Source organism: Apium graveolens, chromosome 3, assembly GCF_009905375.1.
Source record: "Apium graveolens cultivar Ventura chromosome 3, ASM990537v1, whole genome shotgun sequence".
Lineage (NCBI taxonomy): Eukaryota > Viridiplantae > Streptophyta > Magnoliopsida > Apiales > Apiaceae > Apium > Apium graveolens.
In genome coordinates this window covers 3,260,222-3,285,445 of record NC_133649.1, presented here as the reverse complement: position 1 = coordinate 3,285,445, position 25,224 = coordinate 3,260,222, and the positions used below count along the sequence as shown (strand labels likewise).

At 32.4% G+C, this 25,224-nt stretch overlaps 2 protein-coding genes across 5 annotated transcripts; both read left to right on the top strand.

Annotated features, from left to right (window-relative positions):
• The first annotated feature begins 158 nt into the window (after window positions 1-158).
• Window positions 159-5,083, top strand: LOC141711457 (uncharacterized). 3 transcript variants are annotated; one of them, XM_074513904.1, is made up of 6 exons: window positions 159-295; window positions 1,204-1,405; window positions 2,134-2,360; window positions 2,458-2,580; window positions 2,894-3,179; window positions 4,661-5,083. In XM_074513904.1, the coding sequence occupies exons 2-6, from the start codon at window positions 1,255-1,257 to the stop codon at window positions 4,891-4,893; spliced, it is 1,020 nt and encodes a 339-aa protein (XP_074370005.1). In that variant the 5' UTR covers window positions 159-295; window positions 1,204-1,254; the 3' UTR covers window positions 4,894-5,083. The 3 variants fall into 3 exon arrangements, with proteins under 3 accessions (XP_074370005.1, XP_074370003.1, XP_074370004.1); XM_074513902.1 differs by having other exon boundaries at window positions 160-295; window positions 2,891-3,179; XM_074513903.1 differs by lacking the exon at window positions 159-295 and adding an exon at window positions 375-510 and having other exon boundaries at window positions 2,891-3,179.
• Window positions 5,084-10,813: 5,730 nt separating this feature from the next.
• On the top strand, window positions 10,814-15,454 carry LOC141711456 (uncharacterized). Of its 2 annotated transcripts, none has more exons than XM_074513901.1 (6): window positions 10,814-11,273; window positions 13,327-13,462; window positions 14,257-14,390; window positions 14,515-14,574; window positions 14,677-14,745; window positions 15,022-15,454. In XM_074513901.1, exons 1-6 carry the CDS (start codon window positions 11,079-11,081, stop codon window positions 15,091-15,093), a joined length of 666 nt encoding a protein of 221 aa, XP_074370002.1. In that variant the 5' UTR covers window positions 10,814-11,078; the 3' UTR covers window positions 15,094-15,454. The 2 variants fall into 2 exon arrangements, with proteins under 2 accessions (XP_074370002.1, XP_074370001.1); XM_074513900.1 differs by having other exon boundaries at window positions 10,817-11,273; window positions 14,512-14,574.
• The last annotated feature ends 9,770 nt before the right edge of the window (window positions 15,455-25,224 follow it).

Here is a 25,224-nt window from a genome sequence, read left to right as displayed (position 1 = left end):
TATGTCATCATTAATCATGAATAAGAAAGATATGTGAACACGTTTCTTGGAAAGTGAAGACCCGGTCTGTTTAGAGTGATCAATTCTTACAGCTACAGTGCATGTAATAACGTAATGCAGCCACTCAGTGACTGCCACGTTCCCTCACCACCACACTGAAACTAAAAAATAACTCCCCGCTCATTTATAAATAAACACTCAGTCTCTCAGTTTACTTAGCAAAGTGAACAAGTGAAGCCTAGAGAGAGAAAGGGAAAGTGCAGCAGCCAGCAACTTGCTCTCTCTGCTCTTCAAGGTCTTTAAACCTAACCCACTTCTTTGTCTTCTTCAATTTTAGGTTTCATGTTTATGTAATGAGAGTTTTTGTTTTTAGTTGCTTTTTCTAGATAACCCTTTAAAGATTTATCAAGTTCTTTGTGTTTTTATTCTTGAAATTGTTATTTAGATGTCCCCCTTTTTTTTGGATTTTGATGAAATGTTGGAATGTCCTTGTTAAATTTATCTTGTTGGGTGAGTGATCATTATTTATAAAGTTATAGTTCTTGTTTTTGTTTAATAACATTCTGATGATGAAATATTTAATTTTTCAAGTCTTGATTTTGTGTTGGAACTTGCCTAAGCATAACTTTCTAATTTAATATGATCTTTTCAATTTTGTTGAAATCCCGATTTTGGGATGCTAATCAATTGATAGTATGGGTTTTGTGATGGGCCTCGAATGTTATTGAAGTATTGATTTTGTAATTTATGGCGCTTGAACTAGATTCTGATTGTTCTTGAATATTCCCTGCATATTTGTATGTTGTCATGTTGATTGTTCTCAATTGTTTTTGGCAAATGTTGGATACTTGGATTGTGGATTAGGGCATTCTTGGTATTCGATTTAATGGAGCATTGTTTGTAGCCTGTAGGTATTCTTTAGTTTCATTCTTAAATTGCTGATACTATTGTTAGAAGTGTTATGATAGGCTTGTTTTGTTATGTCTAATTATAGTCATAGGACTTTCTAATTGAGTCGATTTCACTTTCCATAGTAATTTCTATAGATCTTGAAGTAATTTATTTTGAACTCCATAGTAATTTCATGTTTCTTCGCCTTTAAATTATACATTTCTACAATGTAACTGCCTTGTTAAGTCGAATGTGATGTACATTTGCTTATTTTAAGGTGTTTTGGACTAATGTCAATCTTAATCAACACAGAAGAGGATTTTGTACAGCGTTTCATTTTAGCCACATCAACGTTGTGCTGCAATGTCTCCTCCAAATCCTCCAGTTGCTTTCAGTTCATGGACTGATGAGATGATCACCCTGTCATTGGAGGATTACAATCAAGGAAAGCCTCTTCCTCCCAATTTGCTTTCAGATTTGAATCCATACAACTACCTGCCTTCACATTTACCTGGTCAGTGCAATGCGGGGAAAGTTTTTTTCCGTTTGTATGATATAATTATTAGCCTCCAAACATAAAACATATTCCCCTCATTGATAATTGCAATAAATTATATTTCTTCCTTTAGGGAAATCTGTTTTTCTTAATTATCTTTAGAAGATTGTAGGAAGCAAAAAGTAAAAGTGAAGTCTGGTTCTGTTGCATTAATTTTGTTAGTTTTTTGAATGGCAACCAGCAACCTACCGTTTAATTGTTTAAATTACATATTTTCGCCTCACTTGTTAAGCTGGAATTGGTTACCATATTACCAAAGGCTGTATTTCTCGATACTATTTTCTGCAGTCTAGTTTTACACGATAAACATGATCTTGAATTCCTATGTTCAACTTGATTATTCAGCACTCTTTATGTGTACTAACCGTTACTCCCTCTATATTCCTGGAGAATCCCATTTGCTAAGAAATTTGTTCCACAGATAAGTCACATATCTATTCAACATTCTAATAGATCAATACGTGCATCCCATTAACTAGTAATGATACATGATTTGATATGCAACCTACGACACAAAGGTCATCCTAGTAGTCATCAAATTCGATATACTGTTACATTAATCTGCACAGTTTAAGTAAAGTGTTGGATAGTATTAAAATCATTGAGCTGTTAGACTCGAATAAAAATAATGATTTTTAGGCTTGCTATTACTCAAAAAATCGTTACAAGGTGTTTGGTATATGCAGATGGGATTGGATACTTCTTGAGCTCAAAGGTTAAGAAAGATACACAATTTGGATCCTGGAAAGCAAATGCAGAGCCATGTGAGATATTCACAAACTCTGTTTTGACTGGCTGGAGAACTACTTTTGAATTTTTTGAAGGTCAATCCCCTAATGAAAAGAAAACTGAATGGGTGATGCAAGAATACAGAATCACACTAAAGGGCCTGGGTGATGGAAGCAAAGCAAAGGTACAATCAACCTGAAATATTACTTCTTCATATTATGCTTTTGTTTGAATCTTTATGTTGCTGTCTGACCATGGTTCATTGACCGGATGATATGCAGGATTATGGGTCTCTATGTAGAATCTTGCAATCTGAAAAACACATCCCGGATCAAGGGATAAACATGACTGCCCTGACAAAGTCTAATTATATTGGTGGCCAAGGAACAAAAAGTGAAGCTCAGGTAGCTCAATGCATTGTTCACGCTAATGTAAATTTTCGTAGATGTGATTGTTTGTTGCTCTGGTTCCCCTTATGATTTACCATGTTTCTTTCTATGAATGTACACATTTCTTGTGTAATAAATATTTTTCTATTTTATTTTGAAATATAGAGATATTTATCTCTAAGGGAAAGATGCAGGATCTGCACGAATTTGAATGATTTTCTTTTGGCACAATTTTGGTTATTGTCCACTAGTTGCATGACATTTTCCCTTGGCGCACTTCGGTTATTGTCCACCAGATGCATGATATTTAAACTTTTTACTGTAGAAGAATGAGAATGGGGACGTTGATGCAGCATCGTTGACTTCAGCTGAGAAACGTGATTGTGCATTGAGAGGGGACTTCCTGGAGTTGGATGATCTTGCTGATCAACAATCACCATTTTCCACTTCATTCAATTCAAGTTGCCCAACCTTAGCTTCGGAGGAATGGTTTGATTCAGACATGCTGTTGCAAGAGCTGGAGGACAAAAGAATAGATCAGAAAGAACAATTCAAGTACACCATCTCTAGTACAGTCAAACCTAATGAGGTGGTTATGCGTCCAGCGCTTGTAGGTATGTGCAACTTTCTAATAGTTCATTTCACTCATTAACACGAGATTTCTTGTACAGTTTGTTTTTTATCAACATCCTCTTTCTCATTCGCATGCACCCGGGGTTGCTTCAAAGCTTTAGATGGTATTACAATCTCGTAACAGGCTTAACCACATTGCAGACTGTCAATTAGATGTCATTAAGGAATATACTCCATATAAGATATTAGACTTGCCTATTTCGACTTCGTAAAGATAGTTGACTCCTCTGTTTCATTTGGATTGGCATGTAAAGGACAATTAGAAGTTAGTAATTGTTTTTACATGGTCTGTGATGTTCAGAAACCAATTTAGCTGAATCTAACTGACTTTGCTTCAATTTCAAATTGGCTGGATTGCTTTTCAAGCTTGAGAATTGATCAGTAATCTGCCCTAACTTAAATTTTCTACTTGGACTTTCCAAACCTATATGTGTTAAAGATCTGAATATTTTCCGACAATATATAGTTTGAGTCACATGTGCCAATTGTTTAGATTACTATAAAATTGCAAATTAAAAAAGATGTTAAAGTTTGAATAACAAAAAATAGGAGAACATGGTCATTGGCTCATTGTCACAAAAAATATAATAAAAACTCAAACTTTCTGCATGGTCAGAAACCAAATACAGAACATTAGGGTTTATAAGGTCCAACTGTCCAAAAGCACCAGTCTGTCCTCGTTTAAGTTCTGGTAACATAAAACCAAGCGCCAAGTTCAGTCAGATTTAGGGAATGTGGTGGTACTTCGATTAGTTCTGTACTTTTTTTTGACAGGTTCCAAACTTCTGTTTAATTATTCCTTGGATGAAAATTTTCTAGTTGGGGGTAACTACTTTGTATGCCATTTTTATCTGTTACATGCTCCTATATCAGTTATAAAAAGGTTTCGAGAAACGACAGCATCTTTTAAGACCAAGGAAAGGGACGTCTTATATGCTAGTAATAATTTCAGGCCCTATGCTCTCTCTTAGAATTCATTGAAGTTTTCTTTTGCAATTCTCTTGGGATTGGTGGCGAAAATGTAGAAGTATTAATTAGCAGATAAAAGTTGGCTGCAGATCTATTACACACATGTTACATTATGTGTCGTACTTGAGTAAAAAATACTTCCAAATTCCTTATAGAATAACAACCCATAGTCTTGATTCCAATATGTTGTTTACGTTATCATACTTGGCTGAAGGAATATGGCGATTTTTAAATAATTGAAATGAGTTGTAGTTGTTTACAATTAGCTCACTTGTTCATATCATCCCTGTTGTGATATAGTATTGAAATACTTGGAACTAACACAATTCATTGTTTTAGACACTCAGATACTATTTTTTCTTAATATTATGAGGTTTTGATGCCATTTGCATTTCCGATATGTTTTACCACATAACTTTGAAATTCTTTCGTGTCCTTAAACCAACTCCGCAAGAAGTATTCTTGATGTAGTTCCTTCTAATTTGTCTTCTAGGTAAGCTGACAACTGAAGACCCCATGAAATCCAACTGTTCTGTACCCGCCTTGGTTGGTGGAGGAGAAAAAGATAGACTTGCAGTTGAATGCAAGCAAGAAACTGAAGCTGCGTATTCTTCAGAAAATGCGTCTGCATCTTCTGATCACCATCAAGCTGTTAATGAAAAGCGAAAGGAAAAGAAAGGTGCCCCCGGCCAAATCAAGAAGTTGCAGAAGTTCTTCTGCCTCTGACTCGTCCTAGATCCACTCACAAACATTACAAGCTCGACACGGTTCATTCTTTTTCATTTGAAATACATTGATAAAAACTGCATGTAACATGTCATGAGATTTTGACTCCTGGATTACTGTTTTTCATTAACCATCACACATGTATATATGTCCTTCATTAAACAAGTCATCAAGGTGTTTTCAATTTATAGCTTTACACTTCTCAGTGAGCTAACTGTTATTCTTATTCATTGCTACATGAGAAATCATGGGCCTTAATAGCAGAGATAACTGGATTTAAAGCCCAATAGGAAAAACCCTTCAGGCCTCACATCTAGCAATGTTTCTCAATTCTAAATCATTACGATAGTTTAATCTTTGTTCTAAAAATTAACGACTTTATCAATTAATCATCCGATTAATTATTTCAATATTCCCTATCGATTTGATTTTATAATGAGATTAATCACTGCATTTTTTATTAGATTAATATATTTAGTTTAATAAAATAATTTTTTTTGTATTTTATTAAACACATACGATTAATGCTTTATTTAATTATCGATTATTCGATTAATCACTGAAAGATTACTCTACCGAATAATATGGATTTCCGCTTTTTAGAATATTGAGTTTAAGTAATAAAACTATACTGTAAGTATTTAAATTTTATAGTGTCTAGTCAAAACAACAAACACTCAGATCAGCAGTAGAGTACGACAGTTTTTGAGTGTTGCTTAATTAATCTAAGCAAATTAATTACTCTTGTCCCCTGCCAGGAGGCAAGTCACATGCTACCCCCCATATCCATACTGCAATAATGTGCAGCTTCATTCGTAGTCAAATAAATATTTGTGCGCATAGTTTACGCACTGTTTACACGTATTTCGAGACTTCAATAAAGCTCATAATGTTTTTTCTTAATTTTTTTTTAAAAAAAAGTTTAAACATGAAACTTATTTTCAGAATTTTTAAAAAAGAAAATATTATGGAAGTATACTTTAAATGAGTATTAAAAAGCGTGCTGAAAAGTAACGTAAACAATTCAGTGGGACGTAGGGAGTATATCTTATTATTTTTGTCCTAATTTGGTATTTAAACATTGTAACATATTTTTGATAATCTGGTAATTACGATCTTTACAGTGATTTTTAAGTTTTGAAATGAAATATAATATTAAATTTTTGATTAATTATTTAAAGCAATTATTTGTATATATATATATATGTGTAGGTCTTTGTTCAAGGGAGGACCCTCTAAGAACCTTAATTCTATTATAGAATTTAATTAAATTAATCGCTAATGTAGAATAATAATTATATTTAAATATAATAAAACGTTTAACAATTGAAATTTAAAAAAAATAAGTGATTTTAAATTTGATTCTACTATGGAACAATTTTGGGTAAGTGTGATTTTACCGTGATTCTACTACAGAACAACTTCAAACTATTTTATCAAATTTCAATGTTTTTTTAAATAAAAAAATTGTGCAACTTTGATTTTAATTTGGTAATTAAAATTTGTAACTATATATGATGAAAAATGAAATAAATTATGTATTTATATTTTTTAAATAATGGTTCTCGACTGCATGAATTGCCACCCATGTAGGCCTTATCAAGTGTTCTCCGTTAAATTTTTATATATTCTTAAATTATTTATATTTATGTGATAAAAAATTAATGCGAAATGATTGAAAATTTAAGGGTACAAATTATCCAAAAAGGAAAGAGGGTAACCTTGACCGTACCTCTTAAACAAGAATAGTGATAAATCACTATGAAGATTGAAGAACAACAATTGTGAAAATGAAAATAATTAAATCAGGTAATACAATTGTGAAAAGAAAGCAGTACAGGTGTCTTTGGGATATAAAGTTGGTGTTGATAAAATAGACATCACTAGAAATTAGAAAACTTTGTAGTAATATGCCGCTCACCTCCGTTTGTTAGTGTTGTTGTTGCAGACAGTTACGACAGTTGTTATTTGGTAAATTCCAAAAACCGCTATTTGGAAAATCGTTTTTGTCTAAAAACTGTTGTTAGCAAAAACATGTCCTCGTGTTTGTGGAAAAAAGCTGTTTTCAGTTTTTGCAGAAAGTAATTATCAGTTTCACCATTAAACCTTCTCAAAAATATTACTTTTACATATTATATCTCAAAATATGCATAGATTTTAAAAAAAAATACCATACAATCATCTAATTTTCCACCAACACTTTTTTCTCACAGCAAAGCAGTTTTCAACCGCACTCTCAAACAGAGTCTTAGTTTATTAAAAATATAATTAATTGAAAACGTAGAAAAAAATCGTTAGATGAAAGGACCAATTTATATTTAAATATATAAAACGATTGTGGGGGAATACGATAATAATTGGGAAAGATATAGTTAATTTTTATATTAGAAAATTTTCTTATTTTTTTATAAATTTTTAAATAAAAAAATTGATTGAAATATTAAAAAAAGAATGATGTATAGAAATAAATGGAAGAAACGGTGTACTAATCTCTGTTATAGAAATCAGTCGACTTTTCAAAAATTGTCGATAAATCGCTCAAAAATCGGTTAAAAATATTTGTTCAGTTTGACTGATTTCCAATAAATCATCCAATTTTTTAAAAATCGTCCGATAAATCGAAAATCAGTTTCTAAGCTGAATAATTCTAATTTACGAAATCTATAACACTGGTAATAATCTATAATTGGGGGTTCTAACTTTGAAATTTTAACAATGTGTTGATTTGGCCACTTTTGTCTTTGATGCACTTTTGTCCTGGACTTCTCATCCAACGTCCCGCCGAATATATCCTACGGCTCGTCTCCGTTCTCATCCTTAATTCCCGCCCGCCCATGTTACTTGCTTTTGGCGGGAAACTTCATGTCAAACACAAAACAGTTTTATTTTCTATTACGAAATTCTGAAATCGGAACTAATCGATTATAGTTGAGCAATGATTTTTCAAAAAATGTTATTTATCCATCACTTATTCTACGATTTATTAAATTGGTCAAAACAATTTGTGGACAACTTAATTGTGACACTTCGAATCAGATCCGAGTCCTTTTCGAGAATTGGGCCGAGTTTCAGTTTCGAGTCCGAAATAAACCAAAGTTTATTGACTCAAGTACAATCAATTTCGATAAATAACAACCCCGTCACATATCTCAAAAGTTCATGATTTGTTGATACATTTAATAGTAAATTTTATTAACGTGCTGTTATATATATATATATATCTGTATTAGGTTACGTTTAATCCGAACAATTACATTTAACTTGTCAAACAAATTTCGGTTGGTTCACATTAAGTATCTACATTATGTTAAAATGAAGTACAAATTACATCATCATATCTTATTTGTCAAACTCTATTTTAAGAGTTTACATCATGAAATGCATGTGTTAAGCTCTCATCAATTTTTTTAATGTCATCTTCCACTAACAATTCGTTTCTCATTTAATTTACTTTTAACCTCTCTCATTTATTCATTACCTCCATTAATTCTCTCTCTCACTTATTTCTCTTTTTTCTCTTACCAATTTCTCATTCTCTTTCTTTCTCGTCTTAATTTCTTAAATTAATATTTATAATAGTTTTATTTTCTTCACTAATTTTATTTTATTCAAAATTAATTTTATTTACACCAATATTCATTATTATATTTTAATATTTAATAAAAAATTGATAATCAATATTTGTAATTTGGGTAATATTATTTTTTGAATTTCTGTATTTATAATTTTATTCTACTCTCATTATTATGTATTAAAAATATTATATTAATATATATAATTCAAATTAAGTTATTTCAATTTATTTTTTTAAAAGTTGCAGAAAGACGACGACAATACGAAGCGGGGCAGGTAGAGACGTAATTACAAGTGGGTCCCTGTTTCTAATTTCGCGTCCTTTGGGCTCCTCTCTTCCTCACTTGTGTTTCATTTTAACTATGTAGTTTTTTTTTTTTTATCGTAGATAACCCGCAGCCGCTACCCTTCGGGTGCGCACTGGGTAAACCCTACGGGCTCACGCAATAGCCTGCAAACCACGTGAACCAAGGTAAACCGCATTTAAGCGACATGCTCTGACTTAGGAGGCATAATCATAAATTCTCCTCTCGTGGGATTCGAACCTGTGACCAAGAGGACAATTTTCCTCTCTTTAACCAACTGAGCCAACCCTTGCGGGCGTCTATTTTATTAATATTACGTTTGACTTTTGTACACACTTATAAATATTTTAGTTGTATAGTTAAAATAATAATTTTCAATTTTTTTTTGTAAATAAAAATATAAAACTAAAACTTTAATTAATACAAAAAAATTGAAAATTATTATTTTTTCTATACGGTCAAAGAATTTAGAATTGTGTGAAAGAAAATCAAACGATATAAAAAAAATAAGAGGGGGTATTAAATTTTCGACACACATCTCAAAATACATTGTAAATTTATCATTTCTAAAATTTCTTTTTATAAATAATAGTTTAAATTATATTTTTTATTCAATTTTATTTTATTTTTTTTCTTTTACCTATACAGTCTCAACGCCTATAAATTAATGCAGAAAAATCAAACGATTATTAAAAAAAAGAGGGGGTAACATTTCTCTATCGATATCTCTTAATATCTGACTCTTAAAAGATTTTAGAAAAATGGTTGGAGAAAAAAATATGGTTACAAAAATTAGATAATTGTTTGATAATAATTTTTTATATGTATAAATTTATATATAAAAAGTTAGAAAAAATAGTATTTTCATAAATTTTATGAGATTTGATGGCAAAATAAACAACTGATTCCCGTAAAAGTTGGAAAATAAATTTTTTGACAGCACGAGGAAACACACTTTATGCGACAACGATTTTTAGGCGAAAAATACTTCTTAGAAAACAATTTTTGAATTTTATTAAATATTTTTTTAACTGATTTTATGCAAAATGTTGTGATTACTATCTGCATCAATAATGCCAGACAAAGCTGTTATGAAATAAAAACCTGAGTACGTTAGTATTTAATACCAGGGTTTGTGAGTTTCGAATTTTAATGGTTGCTCTTGCGTTCGGAACTATTGGTCCTTACAAGATGCCTACGTATCTCTTGTTGTAAATAATCAAGCAAAAAACGTAGATATAGGTTGAGGGATAGAGTTCTTTATATAGAGGAGAGTCTCGGGTTAGACTTAAACGTAGATATAGGTTGAGGGATAGAGTTCTTTATATAGAGGAGAGTCTCGGGTTAGACTTATGTTGAAATACTTGGTGGACAAGTCTCCAACTTAGATGATAGTTAGGAAACCTACAAGGGAATGAATTATATAACTTTCTGTGTAGCATTTTGATTCCGTTTAGAACACATGTATCTGTTCTTCCGGCCTTATTGGGCATAGTCCGTGAAAATTTTGCGTTCGTGGACCTTAACGACCTCAGTTGGTGCGCCTTTCTACATAGGCCGTCTTGAGTTTGCTATGAGTTCGGAACAGACATGTTTGTACGAGATTTCAAACAAGAAATCCAAGTATAATTAATGCGAAATTTAATATATATTTAGGATATATTTTTCTCTCAATATCAAGAGCCGAAGTCATAAATATTTATCTGTAGAGTTATAGTAAAGAAAAAAGGTTGAGCTCCTTATTTTTTATGAGAATTTAAATCCGACCCTCATTCTCGAAATTTGTTAAAAAATTATATTTATTTCAAACAACTAAATTATTTATACGAGAGTATGAACATCGAACGATTATTCCATCACAAAAAGATCCTCAATTTTAAATTAACATTTGGCAAAAAAGCCAAAAGGACAAAATAGTCATTCAACATGCATCCCCCGGTAAAAAAATCAAAAAACACAACACAAATGCAAGATAAAACAGCCACCTTCCATGCCCACGTGTTAAACTTCCATTAGTTCATTCCATTACCTCGGGATCCGCACCATCACTCCTAAACAAACACACTCCTGTCTCCCTCTCTCTCTCCTCTCTCATCCTCTTTCTCTCCCACTCTCTCTCACAAAAACAAAAAGAAGAAGCTGTTTTCTTTTTTCTCCCTCTCCAAAACTTCAAACACTCCCACACTTTTCTCTCACTAACCCCACCAAAATCCAATCTTTTTAACACCCCCGTTGTCTGATCTTCAAATGCCTCATTTTTTGCATAAAAATTGATGATTTATTGAAGAGAGAGAGAGAGAGAATAATATGATGGTAGAAGCAGTGGAGAGTTCATATGGATATTGCTTACAGAGTTGTGGGGACAGCAGTGAAGAAGAACTGACAGTATTACCAAGACATACAAAGGTTGTTGTAACTGGGAACAATAGAACTAAGTCTGTGCTTGTTGGTCTTCATGGTGTTGTCAAGAAAGCTGTTGGTCTTGGTGGCTGGCATTGGCTGGTATAATACTTACACTTACACTATATATATAACAATTAGTTATATAACTGTTCTTTAAGTTTATGTATGTGTAATTGTGTATGTTGATTTGTTATATGGTGAATTTGGTTAATTTTGATCTTGTGTGTGTGTTTGTGTGTAATGCAGATTGATTTTTATTGGTTTTTTTTTGTACTTTTTATGTTTTTTTGACAATGTGAGATTTTTTGGGAGTTTAGTGATTGTATGTTATTTGACTAGAAATATTGTGTTTTTGTTTAAAATATGATATGATTGGTTACTACTTTTGCTGCTTAATTTAGATTCTGGAATCTGGGTTGCTCAGCGTTTAATTTATCTGTGTCACTGCAGTATTAGTATCATGGCAGGTTTAAAAATTGTTTCTTTACTGCATTTTGGGTTTATGTAAGTAGATCTAGTGTGTGTTTGTGTGTGTGATGAGGTTTTTCAATTTAAATGATCGGTATGAACTCAGATTATATCATCCATACTTTATAGCTTGTTTAGGAATTTGCAGTTACATATTAAAGATTCTAAAACTTGTTGTATTTTTGTTTGATTAAATGGTTGGTTTCATATTACTAGCTGTGAAGGTAATTATTTGTGCTGCTGTAAATGTGGTTTAATGAACTATAATGCTAATTCTTTGAGTGATTAATTGCTCACCGTAGCTTTGATTTTGTTCCCTGAAATTTTCACTTCTAAAATCAAAGGTAAAAGAGGATTTTTGGGTGCAAATCATGAAATGGAATGATTTCCCAAGCTAAACATTACAAGTAATAATTTCCCAAGCTAAAATGGAATGTTGGTTAAAAGCCATGAGCCATGTAGGTTACTGCATCATAAACCAGGCTGCAATTTGGGCATAAGCTTGGTTTTGGGTAATCCTAAAACTTTATATGGTATTGGTTGAATTCACATGATTGTCCGCATACGATATATATTTTGCATAATTTTTAAATATAACTTTTAGACAATCTCTTTGGGTATTGCAATAATCTAATCTATGTAAAGATTCCAGTCTCAGTCTTAGTGGTCTCCAGTGCCAACTTGGCATTTAATTAACCATAATTCAGTTATTTATCATATAATATGTGTATTATTACGCAAACTGAGGGCATCACCACTAAACCTGACAAAGTATCAGAGATCAGAGAATGTTGTTCTGCTATCTTGTTCCTGTGTTTGCCTCCCTGTTAGTCTGGCTGTTGTTTAGATCAATGTATAAGATATTCAACACGCAACACATGACTTGAAAATCTATTTTTAAAATTTGATTTTAATTTCCAGCATTGCTTTAAAATTTATTGACTTGACTGTGCAGTTTTCAGGTGCATGCATTTGATATGTTCTGGTCCCACTTATGTAAAATGTGGTATAGCTTTCACATGTTCTTGACCTTTTTTTATTGATTTAGCTTTCTGGTGACATAATGGCCAATGCATTTATATTTCTGATAGTCTAGCGTCTTGTCTTGTGGAAAGCAACCGATCTCTTTTAGTAGTATGTTTTGAACATTTTCGGATTCCAGTCTTCTCCAAGTCTTTTCTATAATTTTATGCTTCTTTCTTCCCGATGACCAACTGACCTTTATATAATGATGTACAGTTTCTTCTGGACTTGTGATAATACTATTATCTAACAGAAATTGAACAACTAGCACCCAAAAAATAAGTACGTTTTTCTTAGATGTGATTTGAACCAGTTTTAGGTTTTGAAATTTAATTTACTTGAAATCTAAAGCTTTGGACTGTGTCTCCTTGTTTTTAAATTTTAAAATTGGATATTGCACGTTTATTGCTTGATTACCACTGTAACAGATATGATCAAAATGCTCTGCTTAGAATTATAATGTTTGTTCTATTAGCATTTTCCTCTGTAACTGAATTTGTGAATTTATTGTTCATCTATTATCACATTAGTCTTTTTTTTTGAGGTCCAATGGTAGGGGATGCATGTGGTGTAGTACCCGTTTACTTGTGGATTGTTTTTAATAGAACTGGGGACTGAATAATTTTTTAGCGAGATTAATGTTAATTTTCATATATTGCAGGTGCTTACTAATGGCATAGAGGTAAAACTACAAAGAAATGCTTTGAGTGTTATTGAAGGTCCTACTGGTGATGAGCAAGATGACGACCTTGAATTCGAAAATGTGCAGTGGAATGGCTCAGATATGGGTGAACTTGGTTAGTTAGTTATACTCTGTTCTCTTTTGCACTGTTAAAATAGAAACAGTATCATTTGCATTGTTTTTAAGCTGCAAAGTGCAAACCGTTTCAAGTTCTTCACGTTTATGTGCTGCATATCTTACTCCATCATTAGACTTGAGATTCTATTATTGGAAGATATTATTGAGTTAAGAAATTTCTTTGGTTCTGTAAATTTGTTTGTTCATTCGTTTAGGCAAAGTGAAAACTAAATCAAAATAACTGAGATATTTCAGTTCGGTTAGCAAACTGCCACACTTTCAATTCTTAGTTCGGTAAAAGAATATGTTTAATTTGGTATTTAGTAATTTCGATACAAGAAATAGCTGTGGGGTGTTTGGGGTGTTTTATTCTGTGCTATAGCTTGCACTAACTTTAAACGAATACCCAGAGGAGAGTTTTATGTTCGGCTATTGATATTGATACAGAACACAACCATCTTTCCTCATTTAAATGTGATGGGGGTGCTTGCACTAACATTTGAAGGTGTTAGTGAGATACCTGGAGATATGAATTTGACATTTATGAATACATCTATTGTCGTAATCTCATTCAAAATCCTAATTGCTTAGAAGATGGTCCAACTGACTTCTGAAAATGAAACAAGGGTATATTTACTTTCACATTTATTGCGACTTATTAAAATAAGGTCGTATTAAATGACTTGGGAATGAATTTTTTGTCAATATTTGATTAGAATTCTTTATTCTGCACATTTCTTATCATTTCTGATCCTACTCATATGAGTTCCCTGTGCTTAAACAATTCTACAGCATCCGATGATACTCAGAAGTCTCACCGGTCAAGACATTGCACACACAAATCAACTGGGTCATCACAGAGGTTTATGAGTAGATCTCGCTCTTATGACTCACAGACTAAGGGATGGATGGAAAAGGGACCCAGGGTAATAAAGAACTGTATATCTTACATTTTTATGCACATATTTTCCTTTGCAACCACATGCCTGATTGTTGTATTTATTGATGCACTAAATAATTTCTTGCCATCCAAAATTTCTTGCACAGAAGATTGATCTCAGCAAGCTTGAAGTGACGGCCTTATGGAGATATTGGCGACACTTTAACCTTGTGAGTTTGTTATGTAGACCAATGTTATAATTTCTTAGAGTTGTTGTGGTCGAATATCCTTTGATTGTATACTTATATGTAATAACGCGGTTTGTATTTTAGGCTGATGCAATCTCCAACCCAACCAAAGAGCAACTGGTTGATGTAGTTCAGAGGCATTTCATGATGATGGTAATTTATGCATTTTTTTAAATAATCTTTTTAAATTGCGAACTTGCTAACTGTCATTATATTAATAATATAAATATTGTCCCAAAACCCTCCTCATGTTTAAGAGTGTTGGGACTTGGACCAGTCGTACGATTGTTCCAGCAACTGATATATAGTGTATGCTTGATCTTTCTAACCAAATAATAACTTGTTAGTGACTGCTACTCTTAGTATATTAGTTTTTGGCTTTCTGCATATGTGTATTGACTTTAAACAATTTATATGTTGTTGGTGAAGCAATTGGACGAGTTGCAGGTCATACCGGGGTTTGTGCAGTCTGCTAAGAGATTGAAGATGGTGTGTAAATGACAACTAAGAGTCCGTAGACCATTTTGTTGTCTGACGCTAACAGATACTAATGGAACTCAAAACTATTCAACCCCACCGTAGTATATAAGTCACCATGTGTATATGCTACAGTTCTATCATGGTTAGGTGTCTTTGTAGAGTTTAGTATCCATGTCTAGTTTTAGTTATGTAGGTTATGTAAATTGGGAATTGAACCTTAAGGTACCTCCAGTCTTCTCTATCTAAGATCAGTGGATGCATTGCATTGCTGACAAGAAGGTTGTTGCTTTTAATTTAAAATGTATAGTATGTCTTAATATTGTCTCTTCCAGTAACAAACTTGGGTTTGTTTACAAAATTCAGCAAATTTCCCTTTTCGGAACTTTTTCAAGATTGATTCAGTACAGTTTAGCGTGCATAATATTAATGTGTTTGAGAACACATCAAATGCTTATTTGATAGTCACTGAGATGAGCTGCATGGTTTGGCAGTTTTACAGCGTGAACCCTAATGTCCTTAGTTCTGTGAATATATATTGAAAATTTATTTTGTCTGTGGCACTGGAGACTACAGAAGGAAATGTGCATGTAACAGGGTTTTGCTGTTTGGGAAGGTTTTGATTCATTCGTGGTGTTATGAATGTGCATCCAAAGATCAAATATTGGACGGTCGAGCCTGATCTTTCTGAACTGCCTTTCGATTTTAGTCGTGGTTGGGGTGTTGAAAGGCGCATTTAACAAAGCAGCTTCAATCACTTCCTGCAGACAAATTCCAGGTTGAATCTTGTTTGTAGTGCTGTCCTTATATATTGCTTGAGAAAGTTTCTGGTTTTGTGATCAAGGGCTTGTTTGGCACACAACTTATAAGCCATTTATGACTTATAAGTCCGTAACAGTTTATCTACTAATGTTTTTCGACTCAACTTATAAGTTGAATTTATAACTTATAAGCTGAATTTATAACTTATAAGCTGATAAGCTGAATGCTAATAATGACGTATTTTTCCCAACTTATTTTGATTTTTCGCTGATTTATTAATCTCAGTTTAAAAAAATTATTTTTAAATGTTAATCTAACTTACAATTCATGAATTTAGATAATTATATTTAATAATTATTAATTTTAGTTTATTTAAAAATATTTTTTTTTTGATTTACAAGTAAAACTATTCAAACACTTATTTAATCTGTAAGTATTCTTCTCTTTATCACTTATAATTCAGTTATTGATTTTAAGACGTAAGTTATTTATTTTCAGATTTCCCAAACGGGCACTAAAGCGATTAAAGATGATTATCACGTCAAGCACGAGGAAAATGGCACATCGATAAGTGAAATCTAGATCAAGAAAACTTGTAATCAAGCATGCTCTAGTTCATCTTTTCCCTGTGTAAAGGTCATCATCAAACACTTAAGAACAGATTGTCAATTCATTTGCCAATACATACAAAGTTTACTACTACTTGATTGAAGAAAACAAAAGTGCAGTCTAAAGACATTCTTTACTACTATCAACGTGGAAAAAATGGTGTTTGATTAAAACGATATTTTGTGCGAGAGGTCCCAAATTAGGTACCAAATGATGTGACAGAGGTTACGTCACGGTTTCATCGTAACGGATTAGGGAATGCCACGTGACATTTGAAAACCATTTCGAGATTTAATTCCGAGTACTCTAGCATTTTAGTTCGGCAAAAGTGAACTCAATTGTAATTTGTAAGCAAATAGGTAGAGCTAGCTGCTAGCAACTAAAATACTACAAAAGCAGTGATAGAGTCGTCCACTTAAGAATCATCAAGAAGCGTAAAAACGAAGAACTGGGCATCACTCGTCACACCCCTTGTTATTTTTCTTTTCTCACATGTTACCTCTGTTAATCTATACTATACTATAATAGCCGGAATAGAGATAATTTAGTTCAACGGTTTGGTTCAACAATAATTCCCTAATTTTAATTATTACAAAAATAGATAAATAGTGTTATATATATAATAAACTACTAAATATAGTATACTTATTCTGCTAAACTACGAATACAACTTATCCTACTAAACTACGAATACAACTTATTCTATTATTAAAAGATATAAATAATAGTGTTATATATCTGCTAAACTACTAAATTGTTAAACTACTAGAAATAGTTTATTTATTATACTAAATTACGACCACATGTTATTCAATTATTTTTATTATAAATTTATAAGGTGGTCGTTATGTCCTCGTTTATTTTATGAGAGGTCGCAAGTTTGAATCCTGCGATACAAGTGAGCCAGTCGGTGTGTTTAATTTTGCGCAGGCAATTTCGTACACAACATGAAATTACACGGAAAAATTTTGTGTCGGTTTTGATTTTATCGTTAGATACACAACATGAAAGGGAAGTACACGAAATAAATAAACATATAAATAAACTAATCAAAATTATATGAATGTATATATATATATATATATTATCTTACAATAATATTTTACATATAATTTTTACAAAAAAAATAGATTTAAATTTAAATTTTAAAAGACTTGACTGCTCTTGAGTTTTTATAACTTATCGACTTAATACTTGAATAGTAAAAATTTAATATTTAAATATAAATTATATTTATTTTTATTATTAATTTAATGTTACACGAGACACGACACGAAACGTACACGAAATGAAGGTACAAGAATACGAAACGAAGCGAATCCTTAACGGTTCGGATTAGATTTAGACATTCATGACACGAAACACGAAAGTATACGACACGAAAGTACACTAAACGAGCCAGCTCTCTTCAATCATAAAATGGGTGTCTTGCGTAACAGAGATTAGAGATGATCAAATATTCTATGCTGCTCTATCTAGTATCTACTGAGCAACAATTGAGCAACAAATTAGGCTGATTTCTTTTTTTTTTTTGTTGACAAATTCAGAAAACTTTCATTAACTTGAATGTAATACAGTCGGGAAAAACCCCAACTGTCGATAATAACATATGCAGCATTACTTAAGATTCCCTGTTATCTTATATAGTGAATATCTGACATAGTTATTCTGATTCCTGGTATAATAAGAATATAATCTGTGGTTATTCTGATTCCTGGTATAATAAGAATATAATCTCCCCAGATTACAGTATCATTTTTGGTTTACATTGTATTTACACATTCATGAACTAACTAATACTTGGGATATGAAAGCACATGACATTCCTTTTATCCTCTGTTAAGTTAGCATCAAATTCTCAACTAGTTGGCAATTTATACAAGAATAATCATGTCATGTTATTCACTTATGCTCATGCCTCCTGAGTCTGCAGTGACCTGCTATATTCAGTTCCTTAAAAATTTCATTGGTTACTTTTCGATTTGATGAACATTGTCAACTCTTGATTCCTTTGCTGTTGCCTCGGAATATATCAACAATGAAAATTCTGTTTCAGAAATCAAGGGTATCCGGATCCTGTTTCGCCACTTTGGCCACTTAAGATTCTGATCCTGTTTCGCTTGTCTTGGATGATAACGATAAATCATGCCGAAACTAATCCCTTTCTTTATTTATGTTAAACTGTTATAGATGATACTAGCTGAAGACTGAAGTCTGCAGATACATCTAATTCTCTTTAGTTTGTATCGTGTTTATATTTAGAGAAATGCTAGAGTCCCCAAAATCGCTCCCAAAAGATTGTCGTTACCTTTTTGTATTCAGGTTTGTCCATTTTGTCTAACTTCACATCTAACGTGTGCTAACGCAGATATCTGAACTTGAAAAACAAATTACTAATTAGTTTTGCGTAATGCAAATTAGGCTTAAGCACGTGCGTTAGTTGCAGAAGAAAAATCGCTACAAAGCCTACGAGGCTGCAACTGTTATGAATTGTTGGGACAGTTGATGAATCAGAATCTGATTCTTAGTAGGCCGGGGGAGGATATTGATATAAACTCTCATTATCCACAATCTCAGTGCCGATTCCATGTAATGTCACTGCTGTCAATTCTGGATACGTATGTTTTTTGTGTTACGTTAGCCAGCATATTTTTGTGTGTGGAATCCTATACTTTGATGATGCTGTTAGTGGCCAAGTCACACAGTTATGCTATCTAGACGTAGCACTACTTCTAGAAATGCAACTCATTAGCCATTGTAGTTTATTGATGATGCTTCTAAGTTATAATGCTGCTAGCCAGTAATGCTCGATGCAATTGCTTATAAAATTAACATATGATTTGTGTTCCAATAATTCATCTTTTGTTGAACGTTAGGTATAGTATAAAGGCTCGAGGGAACAATGCATTTCTTTTTACACCATGACTCATTAGTGGTGATCATAACCCTGAGAACTGGCAACTACTACTAAAACGAGGTCGAGAATTCATGTTTCAGTCGAGGTTGAGGATTCGAGTTTAAGTTGCAAGTAAAAGAGTGTATGCATACCAAAAAAGAGGTAATAAACACTAAGATATTTGAATGGAAAAATCAATCTAGATTAATTGATAAGGAGGTCAGCTACCACATATTGGCTTAATGACCTTTTAAACCTCAAAGTTTGTACTAATATACTCATTAGCCCATGTAATTCATTATAGTACTTTTTTGTCTCTCAGGTACTGAAAACGTAACATTTTACCCTTAGATCGGCCGTTTTCACTATGTTTTTTTCCCGGTCCAAGGGTTAAAAAGTACATTTTGGATACCTGAGAGCTGAAAAAGTACGCTTTTAAACTTAAGGATTTTATGAGTGCACTGATACAAACTTTGAGGCCGAAAAGGTCATTAAGCCTATATTTTTTTATAGTAAGCAGAAAGTATCTATGTCACCATCTCCACTTAATTCAGTAGCCTTTTCTCGGCTTACTTGAACACAATTTCTGTGTTAGAACTTACGAATGCACTCACATCGCAAGCTAGTGTGAAGAGGTGACAACCGGTATAGGCGAACAAATCTTACGCCTAATGGTCCGAAATACCTAAAGCCCTCAAAATTTTCAATTCTCCCATAATCTAATTTCGACTAAAATCCCTTGAACAATGAACAATGTTGCTCGATCTAGATCCTTTAAATGGAGAGGTCCATGAAACAGCTAGTTAAGATGCCAAATACTCTGTCCCAGCAACCAAGTTGCAGGTTCTGCCATGAGCCTACTAGTATGTAATACCATTGCATGCTCATCAGTCATCACACTGCACCCGGTCCTTGTCGTAAATGATCATATTTGTTGTAGTACGTTAGTCATGATTTATCGGAAAACTGATATTTCATCGGATATATGTCACAACACTAAACGTACTTGTATGTAGTGTTGTAAAGGTAACCCGCTCAATCGCACAAATCGCTCGCACCACTCGCAACCGCACCGCTCTTTGCGGATAACCGCAAAATGCGGATCGAATGCGAATTGAAATTACAGGAACCGCATATCCGTGAATTGACTGCGAATTTAATTTTTAAATAATCGCAAAAGTCAAACCGCAACCGCAAACCGCTGTATATATATAATATAATATATAATATATATATCATCAAACGCAGAAACAATCATATATAAGAATTAAAAGATAAAGAGTTTGGGGTTTTGGGATATAATATGTATCATCAAACGGAGAAACATCCATATATAATTTGTATTATCCACTTGTACTTTTGCAGTACATTTTATTTTTATAAATTTCCAAGATTTAATAACTATAATTGTAATGAACTATTTTTATTTGTCATTTATCGTACAAGTCGATGGTTAAACCGCAAGTCGATCCGCACCAACCGCAACTGCGCGTTTGAAAAGGTCGCGATTAACCGCAACCGCAAATGCAACTGAGATTGGAGATTTAAGAAAACCGGAATACATGATTTGTTGCGATTTTGACATCCCAACCGCACTAAACCTAACCGCGTACACCCCTGCTTGTACGTGTCTACCTCAATCATCTAGATCTAAGGAGCATATACATAAAGATTTGTTGAAACCCTATTTCTGCTACAAATCAAGCTTTGTTACTATTGGCTGAGTAAGTGGAAATCTATCTTGCAAGGAAGTTTGAGTTTGTCATCATAATTGCCATCACCATTATTAGGCCCGTCTCCATCGCTTTACAGAAATATTAAAATTTTATATGTACACAAGCACAAAACAAATTTAGTGGAAGCTTACGCTGATATTTTATAAACTCAAGTTTAAACCTAACCTGCACATGTGACGTTCTTAATTTTTATAAATCTTGCAATCTTGACTGACACGATCAGTTACGACACGACTTCCGCTCCCACACAGTTCGGAAAATCTCATGCAACACTGTACTATTCCGGATTCCTGAATCCGTTCCCAAAAAATTTCCTTAATGACGTCAGATAACAGTTGTCATAATTTTTTTCAAGTCGCAACTTATACATCAGCATTTGAGAACAATTTTGAGAATTGTTTTGGAAACTATATCATTTCTCTTTTTGTAGTGTCTTAAACGTAATGATTCTCGAATTCGATTACATTTTCTAGTAGTGCCTAATATTTTTTCTAAATAAAAATATAGTAGCAGTACACCTTGAATTCAAATTTTTTATAAATTGCAATCACAGACTCCCTCCATCTTAAAATACAGGTCCATTTGACTTTTTATAACGATGTATTTTATGGTGAATGAAAATGATAGCTACATAATTTTTTTTCAATTTTCTTTTTATTAATAAAAGTATACACATTAAATTTTAATTAAAGAAAAGAAATTTTAGAATTAAATATGCGGAATTATTACTTTTATACATTTTAAAGTACGCGCAAAAAGCGAAAGACATTTATATTAGAAGACGGAGAGAGTAATAACTTGTGGTTATTAAATTTGTCCTATAAATGAGTAGAGTGGACTCTACCTAGCTCGGCGTTTAATACTCCCTCCGTCCCAAAATGTTTTTTCCATTTTGACATTTTTACTGTTCATGGTAAGTGATTGACTATTAATTTACGTCTAATTTATAAGATTAAACATAGTCTTGAGCGATTTTGTTGGATTCATATTTATGAATATTTTAATACAATGAAATTTTTGTATTTAATATTAATACGAAATTAAAGATATTAACAATCAAAAGTGTGTATTGGCAAACATGTTCAACATAAACGGAAAACGTTTTTAGTGACGGAGCGAGTAACACAAAATGCAAAATGGAGCCATGAACTGGTTAACGTGAACCAATTGAGAACGAAATGAGGTAGACTAGTTCCATCAGATAAGAACTAGCTAATTACTAAGTTAGTAAGTTAGTTTTGTTTTGAAATGTTTGAAAGAAATGAACTTGTAGACAATGCAATGAGAATAGTAGTTGTAGTAATTAGGGTGTGAGAACAAGGAAAACAAGTTTGATGGGAGTAGTAGACACAGCACTAGAATCTTAAAATGGGTGGAATCCAATATGAGCATCCTTGTGTGATTCCCACTTCCCAATTGGTTGGGATTCTATATTTCTCACTCAATCAACTATCTATGAATATTGAATCATAGCTACTATACTCCCCCCAACTGAGCTTTGATTCTACAGCTGCCTGAATTCATGCGCCACCGTCACCTTGATGGAATATTTCCCACTTCCATGCCCCTTGGAAGTTGAAACCTCTTTCACATGCACTTATTCTCCCATAAATCATATTTTCCCTCGTCTAACAGCAACTCCAAGAGTCATTTACCATTCTCCTTATAAAAATTATTATTATATAGGATCTTACCTATTTAAGATTCAAATTTATAGTTTCATTCCAAGCCTCCTCATTGATCATCTCTATATGTTATTTAATCAATTTTCTGTTAACAATGATTATAATAGTATCAAATATTGCCATTGAACTTCACATCATTCCAATAAATGCTACTTCTTCCGTCCTTTTGATTTGTTATCAAAAGGATTAAAGACGGAGATTAAGAAATATGTATAAAGTAGTGAAAAAGAGAAAGAAAAGTGGGTAAAGTGGCGGGACTCATTGATTTTTATTGTATAAAAAAGAGATAATAGGGTAAAAGTAGTGTGAAAAGGAAGAAAAAGTGGGGAAATAAGAGGATCCATAGACTATTTTTGATAAGTTTTAAAATGTAAAAAAATGAATTAGACATCCAAAAAAGAAAAGTGTAAATAATGAAAAAAACACACGGAGTAATATAAAAGTGAAAGAGGAGGCAAAAGATGCTCCTCACAATTGAGGAGATGTTTATAGCTTCTAACATTTTGAGGAGAGACAAGGAGGTTGTTGGAGTTGATTTTTGTTGTAATTTTCCTCAAATTTTAGCTAAAGAGGATGTATAGGGTGGTTCTTAGAGCTGCTCTAAGTCCTTAAACTACTGTCAAAGCAGAGGTAATCGAGCCGAACCGAGTCAAACACTGTCAGCCTCGGCTCGAGTTCGATTAAAAATATTCGTGCTCGACCTCGAATTTGACCAAACCTTAAATATCAAGCTTGAATCTCAACTCGTAAAAAGTTTGATAGGCTCGAGTTCGACTCGAAAGCTCGATTCGATTTCCCCAAATATTAACAAAAACTAGAAATAAGATTGGTTTGGCTCGAGTTCGATTAAATTAATTATATAAAATATAAATAAATTATTACATATTTATATAAAAATATATTTATACTAAAAAGAATATAGTAAAGGCTCAACTAAGCTCGCGAACCTTACGAGTCGAGTAATTTGAAGTTCGAGTTCGGTATAAAATTCAAATATTTTACAAACCGAGTTGAACAACTCAGGAACACTTTGACTCATTTACACCGATACTCTTGATCACTTGCACAAAGAGATTTATGCCTCCGTCCTTTTTTAGTTATACAATAGGCCTTACGCCTTTTGTCATGTCATTTGTCAGTTGTCACATTTAATTTATCTGTGATGAAATTAATAATTTTTTAACTAAAAATTTTGTTTATTATTTTAAAGAATGGAAAATTACATAGTAAGGTAAATTACTTGTAGTCTTTAATGATATAGTTTTCCAAAATCATTTTATTATATAATATACGTAAATGTCATTCAAATTCGGTTAATTTAACCATCAAAAATCAAAATATAATAACTAAAAAGTGACAAAGCGAGTATTATAAAATATTTTTATTTTTTTAATCTCGACTTCCCGGAAGGGGGGCTCGAGTTGTATTATTACAACCAAAAATCGCGACTAAAATGTCGCTTTTATGTTTCACTAGAATTAATATACCAGACATCTCTTCATGAAGCGTGTCTTCCTCATTTTTTCTTCTGTTATAGAAATCGACTGATCTTCCAAAAAATCGCCGAAAATCGCTCAAAAATTTTGTTCCGATTTGACTGATTTCTGATAAATCGCCGATAAATCATCTGATTTTTAAAAATCGTCCGATAAATCGTAAATCAGTATCTCAACGAAATAATTCCGATTTTCGAAATATGTAAAACTGCTTATGACATGTTAAGATTTCGAATCTTGTCTAATTATATTTTCTTTTTGCTATTAATGAATATGTAAGCTAGTTTTATTTTATTTTTTCTAAACTGCAAAAGAAAAGATCAGGGGAGATTAAAAAAGTTGTTGCACCGAATTATACAAGTCGTTTCGATCTTCATCAGTCGGTTTCCCTCTGTTTTTAAATCATGTTTCTTCATCAGTTTTGGCACGACAAACATTCATTCAAATTAAGCTTGTTCTTTCTTATTTAGCTAAATATTTATTGCCGTACTGCAAATTACATACTCGTATTTTACGCTCATTATTTTACCGACATTTCATTTTTAATTATTTATTCACGTGTCGCTTTACAAGGAAACTAAATAATACTCCCTCAGTTTCTTTCAATTATTTACATTTTTGAGTAAGTTTCCGGTACGTATTTTAAGGTATATAAAAAATATAGTTATATAACTTATTTTTACAATTTTCTTTTTCTGAATAAAAGTTGAATGTTTTAATTTTTATTCAGAAACACAAAATTGTAATTTTTTTTACAGAATTATAATTTATATGCACATTAAAATGCGTGTCGGATACTTTCTACAAAATGTTACTCCCTCCGTCCCAAAATGATGTTCCTATATTGACTTTCGGTACTGTTCACGGTAAGCGATTGACAACTAATTTACGTATAATCTATAATATCAAACATAGTCATGAGTGATCTCGTTGGATTCGTATTTATCAGTACTTTAATACAGTGAAATTTT